This window comes from Lytechinus pictus, chromosome 15, assembly GCF_037042905.1.
Source record: "Lytechinus pictus isolate F3 Inbred chromosome 15, Lp3.0, whole genome shotgun sequence".
In the NCBI taxonomy this organism is placed as follows: domain Eukaryota; kingdom Metazoa; phylum Echinodermata; class Echinoidea; order Temnopleuroida; family Toxopneustidae; genus Lytechinus; species Lytechinus pictus.
This window is the reverse complement of record NC_087259.1, coordinates 27,483,341-27,506,872: the sequence shown is the minus strand read 5'-3', so window position 1 is coordinate 27,506,872 and position 23,532 is coordinate 27,483,341. Positions and strand designations below refer to the sequence as shown.

General features: G+C 35.8%; 1 protein-coding gene and 1 long non-coding RNA gene across 2 annotated transcripts; both read right to left on the bottom strand.

Moving 5' to 3' along the window:
* Positions 1-5,070: 5,070 nt before the first annotated feature.
* LOC135156754 (uncharacterized) lies at positions 5,071-7,536 on the bottom strand. The gene is made up of 3 exons (XR_010295780.1): positions 7,512-7,536; positions 6,061-6,151; positions 5,071-5,172 (listed from the first exon to the last, which is right to left on the bottom strand). It is a non-coding gene; the product is annotated as an uncharacterized LOC135156754 (long non-coding RNA).
* A 5,050-nt stretch (positions 7,537-12,586) lies between these two features.
* On the bottom strand, positions 12,587-23,532 carry LOC129278016 (splicing factor C9orf78-like). The gene is made up of 9 exons (XM_064109954.1): positions 23,472-23,532; positions 22,908-22,962; positions 22,140-22,210; positions 19,598-19,684; positions 18,644-18,727; positions 17,738-17,866; positions 16,933-17,066; positions 15,419-15,538; positions 12,587-15,254 (listed from the first exon to the last, which is right to left on the bottom strand). Exons 2-9 carry the CDS (start codon positions 22,932-22,934, stop codon positions 15,154-15,156), a joined length of 753 nt encoding a protein of 250 aa, XP_063966024.1. The 5' UTR covers positions 22,935-22,962; positions 23,472-23,532; the 3' UTR covers positions 12,587-15,153.

Sequence of the window (23,532 nt, the reverse complement as noted above, 5' to 3'; positions counted from 1 at the left end):
GCATCAACTTAACATTATAACCAATCAGGAGAGTGAGAGAGAGAGAGAGGAGTGAAGAAAGCTGTATGAAGGATGGTGGAGTGAATTAATACCAAAGAACCTTGTGTACGGAGTGTACAGCAGTTAATGTGTAAGAGAGAGCTATACATGAAGAATAGGAAGTTAGGATGAAAAGGGTGAATATAAATGAGGGATGTTCTATTAGAAAAAGGGGATGATTCCTGGATAAGAGTGGAAAGAAATATAAGTACAAAATCAATCCCTACACTTTGTTTATAAACAAATAGGAAATAAAAAGGCCATTTAATTACTAGTAGATCAAGGACATGACCTTATTTTATAAATTTGTCCAAGGTACATAACTTTTGGCATTGGTTCTATTTTAGACTCGAGAGCCTGTATATTTAAGAAGTGTATATTCATTACAGATCCTACCTCTTTGTAGCTCAGATTATTTTTATTTAATGTAAACATGGTTAACATTCAATGCATGCAATGTATCTGTAATTTTGTATGGGTTAGTTTAAGTTTTATACCTGGATGAGAATCTGCAAAATGATGCATGCACTTATGATCATCATCTTGAACCATATAGGTAGACCTCTACTGTTTTTCTTGTTCTTCAAACTCAACCTGTTTGTGAAAGAGAGAGAACAATAATAAGAAATGATCTTTTTCATGGCCGTATGTATAGGGGGAGGGGTTTGGGTAAGAGCTGAAATCAGAAATGTGAAAACCTTCATCAAAAAGAGAATTGCATGACATCCTTCAATTTTACTTTAGAAAATGCACAAAACGGCCCTAGGTAATATTGGTCGCTTCTGGCCCTCGCTTTCTGAATTTTAGGTTTCTCTAAATTTTTTCACATGTCTGCCCCCCCCCCCAAAAAAAAAAAAAATCTGGATCTTTTTATTTCCGAATCTTATTTCATTAGACTTTAACATAATTTCATAATCTCATGCACTAGGTCTAGATCTATTTGTAAGAAAGTATAGATCTAGTCCAACGAGACTCAATGCTGTGCGACAGCATTCATGACTCATGTATCTAAATTAGGTCTAGATCTAGACTAACGATGGACTCTCGATCTATCTAGACCTAGAAAGTAAAGCTTCGGTTCTAAACCCTATATCGGTTTAGAAATTTTTGATGTCTGACTTTGACTTTTATTCCTGGCTAAGACTTCATTGCCATTATTGACCGAGAGTAGATCTAGATCTAGTCCGACTCCTTGGTCCACTGACAGTCATACTCGTACATGTAAATGGAGTCGTTTAGGCCCAGACCTAGATCTAGGCCTAAATTACAGACCTAGATCATAAGCCCTGGGGGTAAGTATCGAGGGTTGGGAAAGTATAAGTTAGACTAGATTTTAATTAGGTAGGCCTAGCTCTTGATAAAATGATAGCATCGATAAAAATAAAAGTAAAGTAGCCTAGATCTAAGTATAAACATGAAGTAAGTAGGGCCTAGGATTAAGAAGATCTAGGTCATAGATCTATTGATAATAAGACAAACATGCAGAGCAGCATGTTATTTCTAAGACCGAGTCTATATATTTATGAATAACAATAAGAGTTAAAATGGTGGGGGCTAAATGCAGAAGCCTGAAGTTATGCAAAATAAATTTGATATCTGAAAGTGAGGACTGACACAAAGTCACAATGTCAATGACAGGCGTATCTTCATCCACACTCCGCTTCACAGTTTATTCCTGACTGAGTCTCGATCTACTGAAGACAGATGCAGATCTCCCTCTAGATCTAACGTTACAGTGTACAAAAAGAAGCCTCATTCTTCTTGTTTTAATCAATCGTGGGTTGGTCCTTGTTGGAGGTGAACCAAACCAGCCCGATTATCTCTCGATTCCCAGCCGGCTAGGAGCCCGTACAAAATACACTGCAAGCAACATACTGGTTGCACTGTGCGACGATGACAATCTAACTTCAATTTCAAAGACCAAATTCTGCTTTCCTTTAACAGAAGAATGATAGCAAATTCTCTAATTTGTTAAAGAAATAACCTAAGATCACAAAATACAGTGTGAAATGTGTAAATAGTCCACTGAATTCATGTGGTTATATCAATTTATACGTACTTACCGGAGTGTTCGTAGGTCCATTTTGTGTGTGGAAAGAAAAGTTTCAGAATGAATAAATTAGATGACGTAATGAGGTCAAATGAATAATTATTTCTGTAACACGATACCACTAGTATCGATGACAAGGAATCGGGGAAATCGCGTATTAATGACGCTCTTAGCCAATGAAAAGGCCGGATTATGAATATCTTCATGCTCATGAATGTCAATGAGGGCTTATTTTTGTCTTCAAATGATCGCGGTAGGCGGAGCCTAATCTCATTTGTTTTGTGCTGAACGCGCACGCAGCTTTCGGTCTAGTAATATATTATAAGGTCTTTGCCCAGGCCCCCGAAGCTCCGCCATTTTGTCGGAGACATTTGGGCAAATCCTAAGCCCCCATTTGCATATGCATGAATAATTCATCAGTTCGCTGCTCCACACATCCCAATAGACTCTTTATATGACGAAGCAGAAAGTGGAGATCAGCGTCACGCATGCGCATTGAGCGAGGTCAACTTTGCGTTAATTATTCATGAAATTTAATATATTCATCACGTGACTAATCTACTTCTTACTACTATTGACCAATCAGCGTTCTTCACTACAATGAGTCATCATGAATGCATGTTTTTCAATCCGTGCATAGAATGCAGTTTACATGCAACGTACACTAGCACCGCAGCCTGACACTTTTCTTAATCTTGTTTAACCTGGAGATGGGGGGGGGGGGGGGGGGGGGGGAATCAGCCTGTTTTTATCTTCTTTTTAACATCGGTGTAAATGAAAGGGGAAGATATTTACGAACTAGTTTATTTCACAATAACAATACGCCAATATAAATAATAACTATGTATTTCAGTTTGAACGTTTCACTTACTGGTTTTGTAATTTGGTTCTTTCATTTAAAAAAAAATACGACCTTTCTCTGCTGTTCTCCAGATCAGAATCACTAGAGGCATGTTTCACATCGCAGTGTATGTTAGTAATGATATAGTAAAAACAAATTCTGAATCCAAAATTTCTTTAGAAAATAGGATTGGATTTAATTAGAACCTATTTATTTTCTGTAATTAATTAATAGTGTGTTTTTTACGCTAAGCCTTTCCAATTATTGATAATGATCATTTAATTCTTTTTTGCAGGGGGGGGTAATCTAATTTCTTTGTGTTCACTCTTTTTAAGAGCACAGATAAGTGACATGTCATTACCAAACTTCATCAGTTTCAGGCAGGGCGGATCTAGGATTTTTCCAAAGGAGGGCACATTTTCTCAAGGAAAAATTTGAAAAGCAAAAAAAAAGGGGGGGTCTTCACTTTCAGAAGGGGGACACACTTTACATTACAATTTTTAATTGAGCCTGTCAAATTGGGGGGGGGGGCGCACTGATCGGCTTTGCCCCCCCCCCCCACACACACTCTGATTGGCCTAATTTTTGTCTTTAAAAGTCATCTCTATTCATCTTATTCCTCTTCCCCACTCTTTATAAATTGTTTCTCCCTCATTTATCCCCGCCTCCTCTCAAAATAAATAAAGAATAAAATGGCCCTTTATGGTTTCTCCTTGTGGGTAAATTGTCAATTGGCTCTGTCCACTCTCTTGTGCACCCTATGCCCCTTCACATTATCATTATAATACATTATCTATTCTTTTAATCTCTCTTCAGCTCTCTCTTTGCCATATCGCACTCTCATTATTAAACCACACACACAACTCTTTCTCTTATATTTTCCACCTCTCAGCTCTTCCCGCAATTCATTAAAAAAAGAAAATACACTGGGTGATTCTAACTTTGGCGTTGGTGTTCGTAGCACAATTGAGTTCTTCCTTCCTCCAAAACCTAATGTGAGTTTACAAAAATAATCCAAATCACATTAATAGCTCAACATCAAGTGAGATGAATCTATGAATCAATTTGATTGTAATTTTGGTGCTGTGATGATGATGTAAAACTTGTAAGACGCCACACCAAAAGTTCAACAGCAAACTTGAAATCACCCATGTATCTTTCTCATTTAAAAAATATATATATTTAGAAATTCTCTATCACATCTACATAACAGCCATGGATCAAAAATTCTTTAAGGGGGGGGGGGGAGTCTTTTGCCCTCCACCTTAAAGGTCCTGGTTCTCAAAAGGATTGTTTTCTATTTTATTTTCAAATTTATTCCTTTTTTATAAATATCTTTATATATTATTTGTTATGTTTTTTAATGGGGGTGATTTTTACAGAGAAAACCTGCAACTACCACCCCCTCCAACCTTGATCCATGGCTGCAAAATGTAGGTCTCATTACTCTTAAATTTATGCTGCTTGTTCACTATTGCTTGTCCATTAATTCTACTAGTACTTTCAGTGTCTCCTCAAATATCTTGATTCACCTAAACTCTCAGCTAAAAGAATTATAGAAGACTTGTTAATTCAGTGACAATGACAAAATTATTATTTCAATTCATTTTATTCCAAATACATAAATCAGGTAACAATTATTTTCCTCTTGAGTTTAAAGATCAAATTTTGATCAGAGCTCGTTCCCATCTGCTTAAGATGAAATGGTGTGAAAGAGACTACTGTCCTCACAAACACAGATGCAATGTCACATGCCCCCCCCCCCCGAATTCATTGATCATTATTTTTGTTAAAAATTCTTCATTGCCAAAATTGTTACACAATTTCATGTACATATTATAGTGCTGAATTATCATATTTATTCATCATTACTGTTATGTCATCGTAATGAATTTATTATTCTAAGTATTATTATCATAAACATCATCATTAACTGTACATCCATATTTGTAAAAACTCTACAATCAGCAAGGATAATTACCCCTAAAATAACCCTATCCCTCTAAAATTGTTTGTGGGTTTTGTTTGGTCAGTGGTGAGGGGGAAGCGGTTACAATACTCTATTGTAAATACATGCAGTAATTCAGTTTGATATAGGATGTTTGGCATATTGTCAATGCATTATTCCCTAATTCTTCCACCAGAAAATTGTTATTGGAATTAAAAAAACAAACCCTTAATTTGGTCTTGTATTTCTTGAGTCTCTAAAACAAAGGATGTGAAGCAGAGTCATGTTCCATGTCTGTTGAAAAAAAAACACACAAAAAGACAGAAATGTTAGCAATTCAATCAAGCCATCATCAAAATAAAAAGAAATTAAAAAAAATATAAAAGCTTAATGAAATCACAAGCCGAATGAGTCGCCTTTACAAAATCTGGTGTGGATTGAAGAATTCATGAGTGGGTAGGAAGCAAATAAATTGATTACAAAATGACTTTCCACTTGCTTAGCCTATAGTATAGTATATTCTGATTTTCTTATTTAATTTTGACAAGCTAGATCTACCGGTTGGTGATATTAATTGTCCCGTGAAAATATGACAGGTGAAAATGAAAATGGAGCCTGTCAAAACGACTCCAGCCTAGTCTCTGAGCTGATTTTTTTTCATTTACTCAATAAAACTTAGATCTTGGTCTACCGTGTGAGCCCCCCCCCCCCCCAAAAAAAAAAAAAAAAAAGGACACCTCACAAAACCCCAATTTAAGGTAAAAATATGTCATGAACGCATATTATATACCACTAGAAAGAGTATATTCTCCCAAATTAATTTGATATCATATTCATGGTTGGATAGTCAGTATGTATTCTTTGCAGAGATGTAGATTTTGATTTGCACCAAAATAAGGCATGGCTAAAATTAATGACTCCAGATGCCAATGATGTCAAAATCTATGAGTTAGCAAAATTTCAAAGAAATTAATTTGTGTATTGACACTAAAAAGAATTTACTAAACAATTATCTTGTAAATTATTGAACATGGCTATTGAAATTTGAAATGGGTTTTAATATAACCATTGTAGGATTATGAAATCATCGACATCTGGAATCATTCTTGGATAAAGTCGTTTGGTATGTAAATACATGAAGTCATTCAGTTTGATATATAGGATGATTATTGTTTTTTTTACCTTTTTGAATCAGGAGGGTCCTGCAGCTTAATTTGGTCTTGTAATTCTTGAGTCTTTAAAAGAGGATGTGAAGCAGCATCATGTTCTATGTCTGTTGATTAAAACAATACACAGACAGAAATGTTAGCAATACAAGCTATTGTATTTGTAAAAAAAAAAAAACATAACACTTGGACTATAGCGTATATATCTAGATCTAGTCATAGACTCTGACGTACATAGATCTGGAACTAAATGTAAGTAGATCTAGATCTACATCAAAAGTAGGCCTAGATCTAAATTTCATATTTGTTAAACCTACTATTCTGCGAACTTTCAATTTATTGAATCATACAAGTGTTAGATCTAGACTAAAGCTGTCTTGACCTAGACGTGTCTTTAAAATAGTTTCATGACATTTGCTCTGAGTCTGATGACAAGTGCTCCGATGGAAAATCTGCACGTTAGGCCAAACAAAAGCTAACCTCCAAAATTAAATAAACCCTTTGGCCTTAAATTAAGACCCTGACTGAAATAATACTAAGCCTAGGGCCTATATAGATTCTACAGGTCGCTTTGACTTTGTTGTAGGCCTAGATCCAAGTCTAGTCTAGGTCTATAACAAGTTAGACCTAGCCTAAGCTAGATAGGCTGGGAGGTAGAAATGTTTTCTTTTAGCTTTAGCCAAGACCTGTAATCAGATCTACCGATGAATTAGGCCCAACTTAGACTAGATCTCTAGTCTACTCCCCTCTACTCTCTAGATCTATGTTGCCGAGTCCGAGGCTGTCCGAATTAAGTGGCGACGTTCAGACCCCGGGGTAGGCCTAGGCCCTACGTCTAACTCTAAGTTAGATTAACTTAGACTTGGTCTAGATCTAGATCAAGGCGGTAGGCCCAACTTTCAAGTTTAAAAAAATAAAAGGAAACATAAGAACTAGTGTAGTACCGTATTATTAGTAGAAATAAGTTTGGGAAAAACATCTTTTTTTACAAAATGATCGAGGACTAGACTCTAGATCTAGTCTAGAGGCTACGGTCCTATTGTCTTGATATGTGAATTCAAAGGGACGGGTTAATGGAGTGAATGTCTTTCTAAACTCAATATGTGTAGCCTAAACGTTATCTAGATTCTAGTTCATTTCATGCCTGCTGAGATCTTCGGTAGGAATCGAAATTTCAGAGAAACTCTCGCCCGAAAGTCTGGCGTGAATTGAATATACGAGGTCTCAAATGGTAGCAGATGGAGATTTACATCAAGTAATATAGGCTTTATAGCCACCATTTTTAGCTCACGACGATGGAAATAGTTTTGAGTTTTCGCAAGTCGTTTGCTTCCTAATTGTTCACTTTTTATAAACAAAAATTAATTCACGTTATACCCAGACATCTAAAGATCCCATATAACATCAGATCTTTTGATTTATTTTTGTAAATGAATTAAAATTCAGCGTTAATCTGACAGTACTCACCGAAAATCTTTCAAGGAAATAACCTTCTTCTGTGCGGATGACGTCACCTTTCAGCCCTTGATTAAGCCGAAGTGACGATAGGGGTCAAATTATGACGTACGAATTTCAATAGAAAAATACATTATTCATGAGGTAATGTCCAATCAAATCACAGTATCTTGCGAATACGCAAAGAAAAAATAAATGATTCATTAGCAATATGCAAATGAGGGCTTAGGATTCGGTTCAAATGTCTCCCAGGAGGTGTGGCCAAAAGTGGTACAAAATACGCTTATCACCATGGAGCTTCTATGGAGTATCTGTACGTTATATGCAAATGTTATTTAAATGAGGCTTTTCCGCGGGTGCTACCTTTCCGTCTATACGTATTTATTAGTCTATGTGCAGTCCCGACAGCCGATCAAAGACCTTATAATGCAGCCGATGCAGAATTGGCTCGCGGGTTATTTATTTATTAGAACATATTTATTCAGCTACAAAAGATCAGCATAAATAAACTTTTATCTTGCATCACTTTTACACGCTGTCATGCATAGCTCGCGGGGCAAAAACACAGTGGATGAAATCATCCACGTACCAACAATATACGTCATAATGAAGACAATGGGGAGGCAGCGTAGCTCAGTCGGTTAGAGCGCATGTTTCGGATAAGATCGTAGATCTCAACGTGAGGGGTTCGAGTCCCGCTCATGCCAAAACGCGTCTAACAAAAAAGTCTGATGCTATAGCGTTGTGTGTTAGCGTGCCTCACCACTGTATTCAGTGCAGGTGTGATATTGCGTATCGGGCAGAATTTATCTTTAAAAACAGTTGCGAGCGAGCGAAGCGAGCAAGCAAAAATTTGGACCTTTTTAATACACTCCCCCAATCAGTTATATCGGGAGGAGACACCTGTGGGTCATAGTGATTCAGTTCGCTTTTCGCCTCCCAGCCCCGGGGGGCCACTTACATTGACGAGTGGATACCATGCGCGACCCCCAAAACACGTGAAAAGGAAGTCCAATTTTGTGATAGATTTTGACATGATATCCAGAAAATAATATATTTCACTCTTCTCTCTTTAGATTCCTTTTTTGTGGTCTGTATAGGCCACTGTGAACAGGATTCTTTGTGGAAGTAGCGTGAAGAGTAAAAAAGAAAGAAAAAAAACAGGGGAGCAGTATAGCACATGTGCTAAAAAGCCGCTTTATATAAGTCCCGAGCGAGCGAAGCGAGCGAGAATAAAAAAATCACCTTTTCATGAGAATCTAACTTTGAGCTATTTTTTAACATTATATTCAGTAAATAAAATCATATCCTACACTTTTCCTTTGCTTTTCTTTCCTCTTTTTTATTATTCTTGTTTGTAGAACTTTTGGGGGCCATGGCCCAACCCTTCCATACGCAGTGCTGTGCGGTTGGGGTCCGGGCGGAACTCCCGGAACTTTTTGATATCAAAGCCATTTAAACCTCGCAGATTGCCGCTATTTTAATCAAATCGCGGTCATATACAGAATATAGCTTGTACACAACACATTTATTCAACCCGGTTGCATAATGAACCAAATATTTTTAAAGGGCAAAACATAGCAATGCGGGAAAATTTGTAAAAAAAAAGTCGCCAGCATGCAAAGCGAGCTGGAAAAAAAATTACCAATTGAAATTAAATTTTAATTATGTGATAGCTTTTTCCATTATATTCAGCAAATAACGCATTTCATTGTTTCCATTCATTTCATTATACGTTGTCTCCTACAATTTCTTTTATTTTCTCTTGGGTGTGGAACCAAGACCCCCCCCCCGCGCCTGTATGCCAGTGATTGATTGTGATTGAACGGGGGCGTTATAGAGCCATTTGAAGGTTATAAATGAAGAGCCCCTACTGCGTGGGGTCTGGGGCAAAGCCCGGGTAGCTTATTTGCATAAAATTTAGCAAGCTTATAGCACAATGTTGTATGAAGTCCATCTTTTTTCCCGCTCTTTAATTTCAATCATCGGCAGCCCGGTCGTGTTATTATTTTTTTTTCCTTGTCCCTTTTCTTTTCCAATTTAGCTTTTGACTAACCCCTATACCTTCGTTTCCCGCTATTGGTTGCCATTTTGTCATCTTTTAATTCATTTCCCACCGTGCTATTGCATTACATAGGCCTATTTCGGAATGATTTGTTCCCGGATTTGTTCTTTCTCAAATGTTCTTCTTTCGTACATTTTCACGCTTTCCTTCCTTTTCCATTAAAAAAATTGTTTTTTCTTCGTTTTCTTTTCCCTTTCCTTTTCCTCCTTTCCTTATAATCATCACTATAATCATCATGATCAAACCTTTACATTTTTTCATCATCATTATTATAATTTTTCTACCCTAAATTATTGGGGGGGGGGGGATGATAATACAGGCCATCCCCCCACTTGAAATATTGGGGGGGATATATCCCCCATCCCCCCCCCCCCCCGTGATCGACACCCATGCAGTGAGGACAGAACTGGATTTATGTGAGTAGATCGTCTGATAAGGGTAACAATACGGGCTGCAGAATTCTGTAATTTTTGTAAGCGTGAGAGTTGGAATTGTGGAAGCTGAAACAAAAGAGAAGTTGTTGTTTCATCATGACTTTATTCAAGTTCAAAGACACTGATATACTATATATACATAACAAAACATACAATAAAACATACGTTTCCATTCCAAACAAATGGCGGGTCAGTGCATGGATTACAAAACAAGTAACACGTATACCAATGTAGAAAATTATTTAGAGTAACATAAATGCAGGAAATAATCAGTTAAAGCTGTCGTTGATATCACGTAGAAAAAAATCAATAATACTAATAATAATAATATCGATAGTAATCAAAGTGCTTAATACGTAATGTTTCTAGGCGCTTTACAATTTAAGTATTATTACCCTGGGGTGGTATTCTGAAAATTGTCTTTTCTTGATACATGTATTTTATATTTTCTCAGAGATATGGCAGAATCGGTATGTGGATGTCATGATAACTCTAGTCACGATACTCCACTAATCATTTATGTCTATAATCTAAACAAGAATAAATCAGTGAAAATCGTCTTCTTATTTTGTGAAGGGAAAACCATCATCTCGTGTACATAAAACATGTTCTCATGCAAGAATTGCTTCTTGTGACTTTGTGAGAGACCAATGAGAGACAGATCAACTATCCATTTTATCATGGACCTACTAGTAATTCCATAATTTTATTAATGATTCTGAATGAAATTAATGGTTACATTGACAGAATTGCAAAAACAGAGCTGTTGAATATCGTCAGGAACAATGCGGGGCAACCAACTCAATCGCATATAATGGAAGTAATTATGAATGGGGTGGATGTTAATATCGATCCAAACATACGAGATAAGTTATGTGGATCAGAGGGGACACATAGTCTTTCGGTTCTTCCTTGGCTAACACAAAGGTTAGCATTCTATCATGATCATCGTTGCATGCACATTTCGTGAAGGAGAATTATTTGGAACGAATCAGAATTGCTCTTTCAAAATAAGGGGACCATCTTTAAATGAGATTTTTTTGTATGTTAACTTATTCTATAGCAATATAGAAGCTGTGCTGTGGCTCAGTGGATACGTCTCCGGACGTCCAACCACAAGGTCATGGGTTAGAATCTCTCCGCAGCACTCGCGTCCTTTGGTTAAGGCATTTATCCACACTTAACACTCTCCACCTAGGTCACACATGGTAGGATGAAAGGCTCTGAATACTCAAGCTCCCGATTAGGGTAGCTGTGCTAAAGGATAAGCACATACATTGAACAAGTATGCATGCCATTACGTGTAATCTCTTTGGGAGATAACTTTAAATCTCTCAAAACTGCAAGGGCGGAAATCTCTCCCAAACAAATTTGAGCAAAATTCTTCTCCCGAATCTAACACTTTTTCACAAAAAATTGACAAGTTTGCATATTTTTGGTCTGCCACTCCCCCCTCCCCAAAAAGCCACCATGTTTTGCATTCTATGGTAAGTTAGATGAGGGCAACATAACACATTTTTAAGGCCTAATGAATTATCTTTGTTTAATTGGATATGAAACACAAACCAATATGTTAATCACGATAATCTGGTGTGTTGCCTATTGAATAAAGAATGAATATGATACTCATTTACAATTAAGTTATCTCATATGTATTTTGCTATGAGAATATTAAGAAGGGTGATAGCAAAATAAAGATAAAACATACTTTATCATTATATTATATACCACATTTCTCTTTTTTTAATTTAGATATCAAAATGGTGAAAAAATTGTTTGTTATTCTTTGGTAGAAGTGTTATGTATACAGACACTAACATTCATTATTTTTTGTATTTTCGTGGTTGTTGTTTGTTTAAGAACAAATCCACATCAACAAAGGGTTGTTTTTGCATAACAAGAAAAATCTAATGAGCGAACCTCTGAAAATTTAATCAAAAGCAGAATGTAAAATAAGAAAGTTACGACATATCAAATTTTCGCTTAATTTCACACAACAGTTATATGCACATCCTGGTCGATATGCAAATGAGGGAACTGATGACATCACTCACTACTTCTTTTGTATTTTATCATATGAAATATGTAATATTTTAGTTTTTTCCTCATTGCCATGTGAAACAAAGTTTTATCCCTCCCTGAACTTGTAGAATTACCACTGTTTTATCATTTTGTGGTTCAATCAAGTTGGTCCTTATTGTCAGATCTGTATAATAGAATTACTGTATAATTCAAACAATAAAAAAACAAAAGCAATAGTGAGTGATGGACACGTCTCTCTCATTTGATTATCACTGAGTTGTGCATATCACTGTTTTCTGAAGAATAAGCTAAAGTTTAAAATGTCAAAACTTCATTATTTTACACCTGATTTTGATGAAATTTACAGCGTTATGCTTGTTCGATTTTTCTTAATTTATTCAAAACAACATGTTCCAACATGTAATATAAAGAATGTTGGATTATAATTTCAGGGTAAAGGTCGTCTGTAAAGGAAGTGAAAAATCACTGGTACTTTCGTTTTCTATTGATGTTTATGACATGCACTCTTTATTTATACAATAAATATTAATGAAAACAAGCAAAGATAATGACAAATTGTATTTTATTAGAAAGATTAGATTATTACAGGACCAGTTATCACCCTCCGTTATATGCTATGAATAGTCTATGAATACCCGTTGGCCTTTGCGTTTTTATTATGGACCAAATTAGAATACAATGTCAATGGACAAAGTTTATAATATTGTAAGGGTGAGAATGTATAGGAACATCAAAAGAATAGATGGAAACTAACATGTGGATGAGAGTGATAGAGTGCTTGGTAGTGAAATAAAGAATGTATCAGGATATCAAAAGAATAATAAAAGAGTGATGTATGTGGAGGAAAATGAAAGTAGGTAGTGAAATTGAGAGAGAATGAATGAGGGAAAACACTTTAGTTCCAATATCAAAAGAGGTTACCATAATAATAATATAGGTTATTTGTAATGTAGACCTATCCACCTTTACAGGTGACCAAGGTGCTCTATTACCTTGGCTAAGCTAGTCTACTGATTCTCTTGATCACAGCTGTTTGAGGAATTACTTCCTGCCAGTACCAATTTACCTCACCTGGGTTGAGTGTAGCACATTGTGGATTAATTTCTTATTCCAGTTCTAGATTGAGGCTAATCACATCCTCCATGACATGGACCGGTTGTAGAAAGAGCTTTGTTCAAACGCAATCCCCAAATCAAGCACACGTCCAAAATATGCTCTTGAATTGTTGAATATCAAGTTGTTTTTGAGTTGCATCTCTTCCAGCACTGAGACCAAGAACCAAAGTACACATTGCCCCACTGCATTCTGGGACATATTCCACAGTCTACGAAAGACCACATGCAGTCACACGGACTATAAACAATGGGAACCTCACCCTCTTCGCACTGTAGAGTTTCTTAAAGGCCACGTCCATCCCAGAAAAATGTTGATTTGACTTAATAAAGAAAAATCAAACAAGAATAAAAATAAAAATTTATCAGAATTGGATGTAAAATAAGAAAGTTTTTACATTTTAAAGTTTCGCTTATTATTCACAAAACAGTGATATGCACAACTCAGTGACAAACTGACATGCAAGTGATTGAAGTGATGGTGTCCATTACTCACTATTTCTTTTGTTTTTTTTATTGTTTGAATTTATATACAATATTTCAATTTTTACAGATTTGACAACAAGGACCAACTTGACTGAAACATAACATGCTATGACAATGGCATTTCCTCATGTTCAGGGAGGAAGAAAACTTTATTTCACAGAGAGTGAGGGGAAAATGAGAATATTTCATACATCCTATTATCAAATACAAAAGAAATGGTGAGTGGATGACATCATCAGTCCCCTCATTTGCATACCGACCAGGATGTGCATATAACTATTTTGAAATTAACCGATATTTAAGAATGTCATAACTTTCTTATTTTACATCAGATTTTGATGAAATTTTCAGAGTCATGCTTGTTGGATTTTTCTCTTTTTATTCACATCAACTTTAGTTTTGTTTTGGGGTGGACTTGTCCTTTAATTAGGCTAATATACATCTAGCTGAAGCAAATGATGAAGGAACCTCCAGCTTCAACTAATGTATAAGGGCTGATACTCAAAACTAGCTACTACTTGCCAAATACTACAAATGTTCTTTTCAGCCTGAGCAATCTATATCCTGTATCGGTGCTTTTTAGTCATTTCAGGCTCATTTTCACTTTCATAACATTTTGGCAGGCCAGTTTTAACTTGAAATCCTTTTGAGGCACATGTCAAAGAGTCTTAGACTCTAGTGACACTGCGAGGCCAGTCTCAGACCAGACCTAATTGTAATGTCCTACAAAGCCCCTGTAAGTTACATCTTAGTTTGATAAAAAAAACGTAAGTCAAAATGAAAGGTAGCGGGAAAAGAAATATGTTTTCCCTGCACAGCAACAGATGAACTTTACATCATTTCAATAATGTACAATGATAGTGAATGAGGCCTTTACAATTGGTTATTAATTCTAAAATACATGCAGGAGAGTACTAATGAGAATTCAGTAAAATACTACATAATCAACTTTATTGAATAGTAGATACTTAAGGAACCAGGGACTATTTGAGTAGTGGATTTAATGGAATTCAAAGAGTCACTTTTAGTTTTACGCTTTAGTGGGTACCTGCTACTCTCTTGTGAAAGTTGTCCTGTTCTTTGGGAAGCACAGCCCAGAATTGGAACAGCCATAATCTAGGAAGCTATAACTTGGAATTCATGCTACAGATCATCATCTAAAACTTCCGAAGCAGTTGGATCTATAAGCATTTCCTTTGGAAACATCGGAGATTCTGATGTTCAATAACTTGTATATCCTCAGTACCTCATGTAATGCTTCAAGGAGTATTTAGAGACACAATCCTAGGCAACTGGATCTCACAGCGTTTCCTTAGGAAGAATAGCAGAAGCATACTAAAATATCTTCAGTACCTCTTATGCTTCTTTTGCGAGCACATGAGTGACAATAAAAAATGTCGAAGAGAATTTTAAAAATTCTTTGACCTCTCCTTCACACTGCACAGAGGTTGATCGAGTGGAGAGCTCTTCAGTATCTTCTCAGCCGTTTCTGGAACTGTTCATAATGATAATCATCAGTATCTTCTCAACTGTTTCTTGAACCGTTCATAATGATAATCATCAGTAGCTTTCTCAGCATTTGGAACTTTCCTCTTGACTGTCGGAGCAGGCGGTTCTGTGATGTAAATAAAAACGACGCATTAAAACTCAGCCTCATCTGAATTGATCTTCACTGTCAAATGCAACGGGTGATAACTACATGCACAGCTAAAAATTGAAATTTTGTAATTTTTGCCCCAAAACCTATGGAATTGCCCAAATCTGAGTGTGATTTCATACCTGGTTTTCTTGGTTTGTCAGCGTCTCCTACCACCACAGGTTTAGGTTTCGTCTCCTCTTCCTTCTTCTGACGCTGTTGATTGCGTTGATGTTTGGATGCGTAATAATCCTCATGCATATCTAACACAAGGAGAGAGAAGTCATTCTTCAAAGGCAAAGTTCACGCTGACGTTGAATTAATTTCAAAGAAAGCAGAATAATAAATGACATGTATACATTAGTAGAGGTTTTGAATTTTTGAAGTTATGATTTTTTGATATCACGGATGAACAGCTACCATATAATTCTGATACAGTTTAAATTCAATAAATTGCAATTTTCTCCAAAAATGAAAGTATTTTGTTTGTGAATTAAATGAGTCATCAGACACGTTATTTCCTGCTTCCTTCTACAAGGAGTATTTATTGATTTATATAACACAATATACATGTATGGGGGAGCTGATCACATATGTTGTAAGAAAATATCTCTCTAATTAATGGATTTTAATCAAACTATCAACATTGTTCTTCAATCTTTCTGCTTTTATTAAAACCAACTTATAGCCAGAAATGTATCCACATTGTGCTATACTCAACACAGGTGAGGTGAATGGGTACCTGGTTAAATTCCTCTAATGCTCAAGTGCCTATATAGGCAGTGCAGCTAAAACTGGGGTAATAATAGCAATGCTTTGTATCCTCATGCAGAAAGCGCATTATAAATCAAGCTAATGATAATAATAATAATAATAATAATAATAATAATAAATAATAATAATGATAATAATAACAACAATAATGATAATAATGATAATAATAATACTTATCATTATTAATAATATTAACAACAATAATAATGATAATAAATAATAATATAGGATTTATATGGTGCATGTATCCATCTTGTTAGGTGCTCAAGTTGCTCCTATATTACCCTGGCTAAGCTCGTCTACCGATTCCGGTGCTCACAGCTTTTTGAGAAATTACTTCTTGCCAGTACCCATTCACCTAACCTGGCTTGAGTGCAGCACAATGTGGGTGAATTTCTTGCTGAAGGAAAACATGCCATGGCTGGGAATTGGAACCATTAACTTCAGATCGAAAGACGAGAGTCTTAACCACTAGACCACGATGCCCCAACACATTACAGATCATTTTTATGGAAACTCACATCTTGAGTGTTGCACATAATTCACAACTTTAAGTGCAGCACAATGTGAGTAAATTTCTTGCTGAAGGAAAGTATGCCATGGCTGGGAATTGGAACCATGTCCTTCAGATTGAAAGACGAGAATCTTAACCACTAGACCACGATGCCCCCAAATATTACAAATCATTTTTTGTAAACTCACATCTTGAAAGTTGCACGTAATTCACAGCTTTAAGTGCAGCACAATGTGAGTAAATTTCTTGCTGAAGGAAAGCATGCCATGGCTGGGAATTGGAACCATGTCCTTCAGATTGAAAGACGAGAGTCTTAACCACTAGACCACGACGCCCCCACATATTACAGATCATTTTTTGTATACTCACATCTTGAATGTTGGACGTAATTCACAGCCATATTCGCTGGTACAAAGGAAGTAGTGTTCTTCTTCTTATTTCTTCTCTCCTCTAAATGTCTCTGCTTGGCTTCTTCAGTAGCTTCAATGTTCTTGATCTTAGCACTGACATGATTAGAAAGAAGAAAAGACATATTTTACTTCTTTAGCCACAGTGGTAGTGAACTATCCACATAAATAAATTAATCAGCTCCAAACATCATTGGCAAAAATTAATGACCTTTTATTTCACCCACTTAAATGTACATGTATATATCATTAAAACAGGTGATGTGATATAAACATTTATGTAAGTTAAAAGCTCTGATCACTGACAAATTCAATCATTTTTTCATTTATATAAACAAATAAAACAAGAAGAGATTTTTACATTGTAAATTGAATTTCAAATTATAAGGAAAGTGAACACTGGTGCAAAAAATACTGGCATGAATTCAAGACTTGCAAAACATACAGCACAACACGATTTCTTGAGAGTATTCCAACATAAACTATAAAGTAATGGGGTGTTGCAAGAAATTTACAATCAATTACAAATCTTTCTTTTTACAATCAATTACAAAATTGGGACCCTATGGTCCCAAATCAATCACAACCCTGGCAATAATATGTATTGCAAATTTGCACTTTATCGCTGGTCAACTTTTTGCAAAAAAAAAAGAAGTAACTAACTATCAACTGGCTAAATAGCCACAATAGATATATAAATGGTATATTAGCAACACACATTAGCAATTGATCACAAATAGTTTCTTTTAAGGCCCCTTGTGACTTACTCTATTCCAAGATCTACTTCTGGTATTCCAGAAAGCATCTGATTAGAAAGCATTTCTTCTGAGCTCTTCTGTGCTTCAACCTTGAGGTGATCAGGTAATTCATAGAGCTTGTCCTCGGGTGTTTTATGTCTGAAGAGGGAAACAAAGGGTAAATTCATTGCACCACGTCAAACTACGTGAATCAGAGCTGCCAACCTGACCAAGAACAATTCAGCATTGTAAAAGCTGAAAATTAGTATTTTGGAGAGGAAATCAGTATTTTCAAAGAAAAATCATAGAGCACATATAACTGGAACCTCAGAAATCAGTAGTTTGCATGAAACCATTAGTATTCTCATTTTCAGTACTAAATCCATACAACTTGGCAGCTCTGAAGAATTATATTTCAATGCATGCGGTCAAAACTTATGCCATATTTCAAATATATCGCAGACTAAACTTCAAAAAAAAAATTAACCCACCCAAAAAAATTGTATCAAATGTGATTATTTTTTTTTCAAATGAAAAAAAATTAAAAATTTTATCAAAGTTAATGATCTGAAATTGAACATGACCTAGTGACCAAAATTAAATTACCTACACATTATACATGGTAAAGTTTATTGACCCTCATGACCTTGACACGAAATTACATGCATGCATTTGCCGATCCTTGAAAACAATTGTATTATTTTTTAAATTGGATAGCAACTATACTTTCATCAGGAAAATCATCAGATAAATTCAAAATCTTGACCATGCAAGATCGGCAAAGTTCATTGACCCAAATATGACCTTCAAATCATGCAAAGGTGATCAATGAAACATGAGTATGGAGACAAAATAATAACCTTGGGTAAGATTTTAATGTTCATGCCCCCCTCCCCCCACACACAAAACAAAAGACAAGAGCTCTCTTGTACTTACTTAGGTCCTTCTGTTGTCGGATCTGATTCTTTATCAAGGTCTAACCCTTTCTTCTTGTTCATTTCTATCTCAATATATTTCATCCTGTAAGATTAAGGACAAAAAGTACATGTACAATAATGTGTAGACCAATATACATGTTTACATCCAGTACAAAGGTATCTGATGAATTGTGACTGGTAGAAAAGATGACAATGAATTAAAACATTGATCAGAGTAATCATCAACACTGTCACTGTAATCAACATCGACAACATCATTAGTTTCATGAATATGCCGGGTAGGTCTGAAAAAATTTACACCTTAGAAAATCACAAATTTAATGAAAACACAATGTAATGCGCACAAAACTTATATATGTATTTCCTGAAAATGTTACTACTTTCTTCCAAAACTACGATATCAATTTTATGTGGTATGCATTTATGCTTGAATAGTCAGAAGGCATGGTTGCAAAGAATGAATCCAGATGCCCATGAAGTCATAATCCGAAATGACTTAATAATGATAATAATGGTGATGTATTATTTAGCGCAAACACCTCCAGAGACGCTCATGGCACTTGTTTCAGTAAACTTCAAAACAGAATGACGTAAATCAGCATCAAATGAAATGGAATGTAGTATTTGAAATGGAATGACAGAATGGATTGGAATGAAGCTACAAGCCTACAATTGGTCAATTCAGAATCCGCCAGTTCTTGTAATAGTTTGCCAATCAAAATATACATTTAACATTAACTGTAATGCATTAAAATGGAATGGAGAAGAATGAAGAGGAGGAAAGAATAGTACAAAGTAGACTAATATTGAAAAGAATAAAATGAAAAGAGTGGAATAAAATTCATTTGAATAGAATGTAATGGAGTGGAATAGATTGCAGAGAAAAGGAGTAACATGGAATTGAATGAAATCAAGTTTTAATTTTTTTTATTTCTCCATATCATGTTCTTACATTTCAGCGTCTTCATCTCTCTGGTTTGTCTCAACAGCAAAAGTGCTTCCCATGTTAGCAACATCACGATCATAAGCTTCATCAGACCTGGAAGAGGGTTTTATAACACATTTCAGATTCATGGAATAGCTGAAACTGTACATGCTAAGGCTACACAGTATATCCAAATCATATTGGAATACCATGGACTTTGATGCTGTCTGATGTGTCTAGTACTTTGAAACAGAGCATACCTCACAATAATAAAAAAAATCAAAACTTCATACACATTAAGAGTTTTTACCACTACAAAACTGCCCCAAATCGTCATTACACAGTGCATGGCACCCCCAAAATTCACAATGCACCAAGTTTCCAATGGAAAGGGAATTTTTCATCGATATCTTGAGAATTTACTTCAAACCCCTGTTGTTTTCTGGAGATATCGAAAAAATATTGTGGAGCATGTGCCTTTTTTAACCCCTACATGTATATGCTATGTAGAATTATATTTCTCTATTTGACTAGATAGGGTAATGTGACACCACAGATTACTCTATCATTACTTATTACTTATACTGCATTTTTCCCATATCAAGGCCCAAAACACTTGCAATGAAATAATTAAAAAGAATTATATAATGATAAAATTACAAATAACAAAAGAGATGGGTTTCTAATACCTTTCTGAACATTTCTATTGATGGAGACAGTCTCTTATAAGTTGGCAAGTCATTCCAGTATTTTAAAGGACAAGTCCACCCCAACAAAAACTTGATTTGAATAAAAAGAGAAAAATTAAACAAGCACAACACTGAAAATTTCATCAAAATCGGATGTAAAATAAGAAAGTTATGACATTTTAAAGTTTCGCTTCATTTCACAAAACAGTTATATGCACATCTCGGTCGGTATGCAAATGAGGGAACTGATGACATCACTCACTCACTATTTCTTTTGTATTTTATTATATGAAATATGAAATATTTAGATTTTCTCGTCATTGTCATGTGAAATGAAGTTTCATTCCTCCCTGAAGACGTGGAATTCCATTATTTTAACATTTTGTGCTTCAGGCAAGGAGGTCCTAATCATCAAATTCGTAAAAATTGAAATATTGTATAATACAAACAATAAAAAACAAAAGAAATAGTGAGTGAGTGACATCATCGACTCTCTCATTTGGATGTAACTGGCTCGTTCATATAACTATTTTGTTAAAAATAAGCGAAACTTTGAAATGTCATAACTTTCTTATTTTACATCCGATTTTGATGAAATTTTCAGCATTGTGCTTGTCTGATTTTTCTCTATTGATTCAAATCAACATTTTTCTGAGGTGGACTTGGCCTTTAAAGCTGACAAAAAAAAGTTTTAAGTACAATCACAGAAAAAAAAAAAATGGCAAGTGGAACCATACCCAGTTGGTCTACTCATACATAGTCCAACTATCATTTGGCCCAAACATCAATTGTTTTATCATTAAGTCTAATGCCCGGGTGATCTTTCACTTTGTCTACTTATTAGTTGCACTTTAATAAATGAAACATTTGATTAACAATAAATCACAAAAAGTTCATTTGTTCATATAGTCAAGGCTCCACACTAACTTTTTTCTTGGTGGCCCAATGGGTCCACCAAAATCATCAATTTCATATCATTGGTGGCCCGCAACGCAAATTTGGTGGCCCTAAAAATATTATTATTAAAACTTTGGTAGCCTAAACCAAGCCACCAAGTGTGGGCTTTTACAGAATTTTTTTGTGGCCGGACTCTCATTTTTGGCTGCCCTGGGCCACTGCTAATGTCGAGATATAGTGATAAACAAAGTGGATATGATTTATACAAAATGGGGGACAGTCTGACCCCGGGGGAGGGGGGGGGGGTACTCGACCAAAAAAGTAGTAGGTATGTGCCGCGGGCGAGACAAAAAACGGGGGCTTGGGAGCGGGCTTATTGTAAAAAGGAGGGTCCTTGGAACGGGCTTCAGAACTACCAATGTTTGTGAAAATGGGGGTCCTTGGAACGGGTCGCCTGCGTGGGAGTGCGTATGCATACGTGTATGCAGCTAGCCAGGCGGCACGGGCGCCGGGTGCACCAGCGCAGAGGCGAAAGTCGGAAAGCGCTCTGCGGCCGCTTTTCACCAAAATTGCGGCTCATTGTAGCAGATCAATGCGGCTGGAACGGCGTAATGGAAAATATGCAAAGCTTTGGAGCGGATTTCTTTCTTCTTTTTTCTCGATAAGAAAATGCTTCGGAGCGTCTAACTTTGTTCTTTTTCTCAATAAGACAAAAATGCTATGCCTTGAAACAGAAATTTGAGTGTAGAAATGGGGGTCCCCTCCGCGGCACATACCCACCATGCTTTATATACTGAGTGCCCCCCCCCCCCCCGGGAGTCTGACTGGAAATTGAACAAAATGGTACACGAGCTAAATTGCAAATAGACCAAATGGCACGCAGATAACCTGGTTGCTGACAAACTAAGATTAGACCATGTGGAATGGGTTCAAAGACCAAGTGGTATTTTACCATGAAGTGATGGATGCCTATATATACAAACCTGTCTCTGTTTCTGTCCTTGATATCCTTCATGTTCAACATCCCACCTGCCTTCAGATTGAACGGGTCATCCTGCAGTTAAAACAAACAAAAAATTTAAAAAAAGATTACATCAGATAAATGAAATGATAGTATTAAAAATAAAAAATTACAAAAACACTGATAACAATGATGATGATGATGTGACTTAAAAGCGCCAAATCTACTCTGCAGATTTTTCATGGCGCATACATGTAAGATACATATATGGAATAATGCAATGCAGCTCTTTATATGTAACATTGCTCATTTGAAAGCTAACCAATAACAAATGAAAAAAAAGAAACCACATAAATTCCAAGATTATTGAGAGAGCTACTGAGGCCAAAGGGTATGTGCACAGATTGGCTACATCAGCATCTAAACCAGCAATAGTAAGAGAAATAGAGCATTACCTTTAATGAAAAATAAACAAAGCATGCATTTTGCTGCGCATCAAAACATATTTCTTTAAAGAATTCAATTTTTTAGACGAGTAAAGGGAAGTGATTTAATGCATGGATATAGCATTTGACAGGTGCTAAAATGGTGCACAATGAAAGTTAGGGGATAAAATTGGGGCAATTGAAGGTATAGATTATGTTCAATGAAACCTAACTATGTCAACACCATTGAGAGCATACCGGTGTATAATAGAGGCATACCCCGGTGAAGTCAGCATGCCACACATGACGGCTATGCCTACGGGAAAAACTTTAAATGGTATCACAAAGATTCAACTAATACTTACATCATTCATTTCTTCGACTTTTGTCATTTTCTTGCCTGTGAGAAGGGCTGTTGCACTGGAGGTACAATCAAAGACGACAATTTCACCATTAGATTACAAAAATTTATTACAATGGATATATTCAACATGAATATTTTCAACATTATACTTATGTATGGACCAGTTCATCATCTTGAAGGGGAAACAAATTAAGTGTACAATAGGCCAGGGAGTAAAACTTACACAATCAAATGTATTTGATCACCAATCGGCAACTGAATACTACTTTTAACATTTAATTATGCGTGACCACTGGTACTGTAGGTCAGTCAAAAAGGCCAACTTTTGGCTGATTTCCAATTATCCAGGAATCTCAATTGTTCAAACTATTTGATTATTTACCCGGCCAACAATCTATTGGCAAAAGGGTATTTGTCCCAGGCTTATTGAACAACATCATTAATCATGGAAGAAATTTGTTGGACAATGTTACAAAGAGAATTCATTAAGATCAGTGTTTTTCATAAATAAGAAATAAATGTAGTTATTTTTTATTTATAGTTGTAATATAATTTCAATACAAACCTAACACCATGGGGTCTCTCTCTGAACTTCTGAGCTTCTTTTGTTTCTTCCAAGATAGACC

What these genes read in the sequence shown, in the direction of transcription:
- LOC129278016 (XM_064109954.1), bottom strand. Translation starts at nt 22,934, where the DNA reads ATGACAAAAGTCGAAGAAATGAATGAT. An exon ending in AAGGACAGAAACAGAGACAG is followed by an intron (nt 19,685 to 22,139) that starts GTTTGTATATAT and finishes ACCCTCTTCCAG; the next exon opens with GTCTGATGAAGCTTATGATC. An exon ending in TTACGTCCAACATTCAAGAT is followed by an intron (nt 15,539 to 16,932) that starts GTGAGTATACAA and finishes TCCTTGTGTTAG; the next exon opens with ATATGCATGAGGATTATTAC.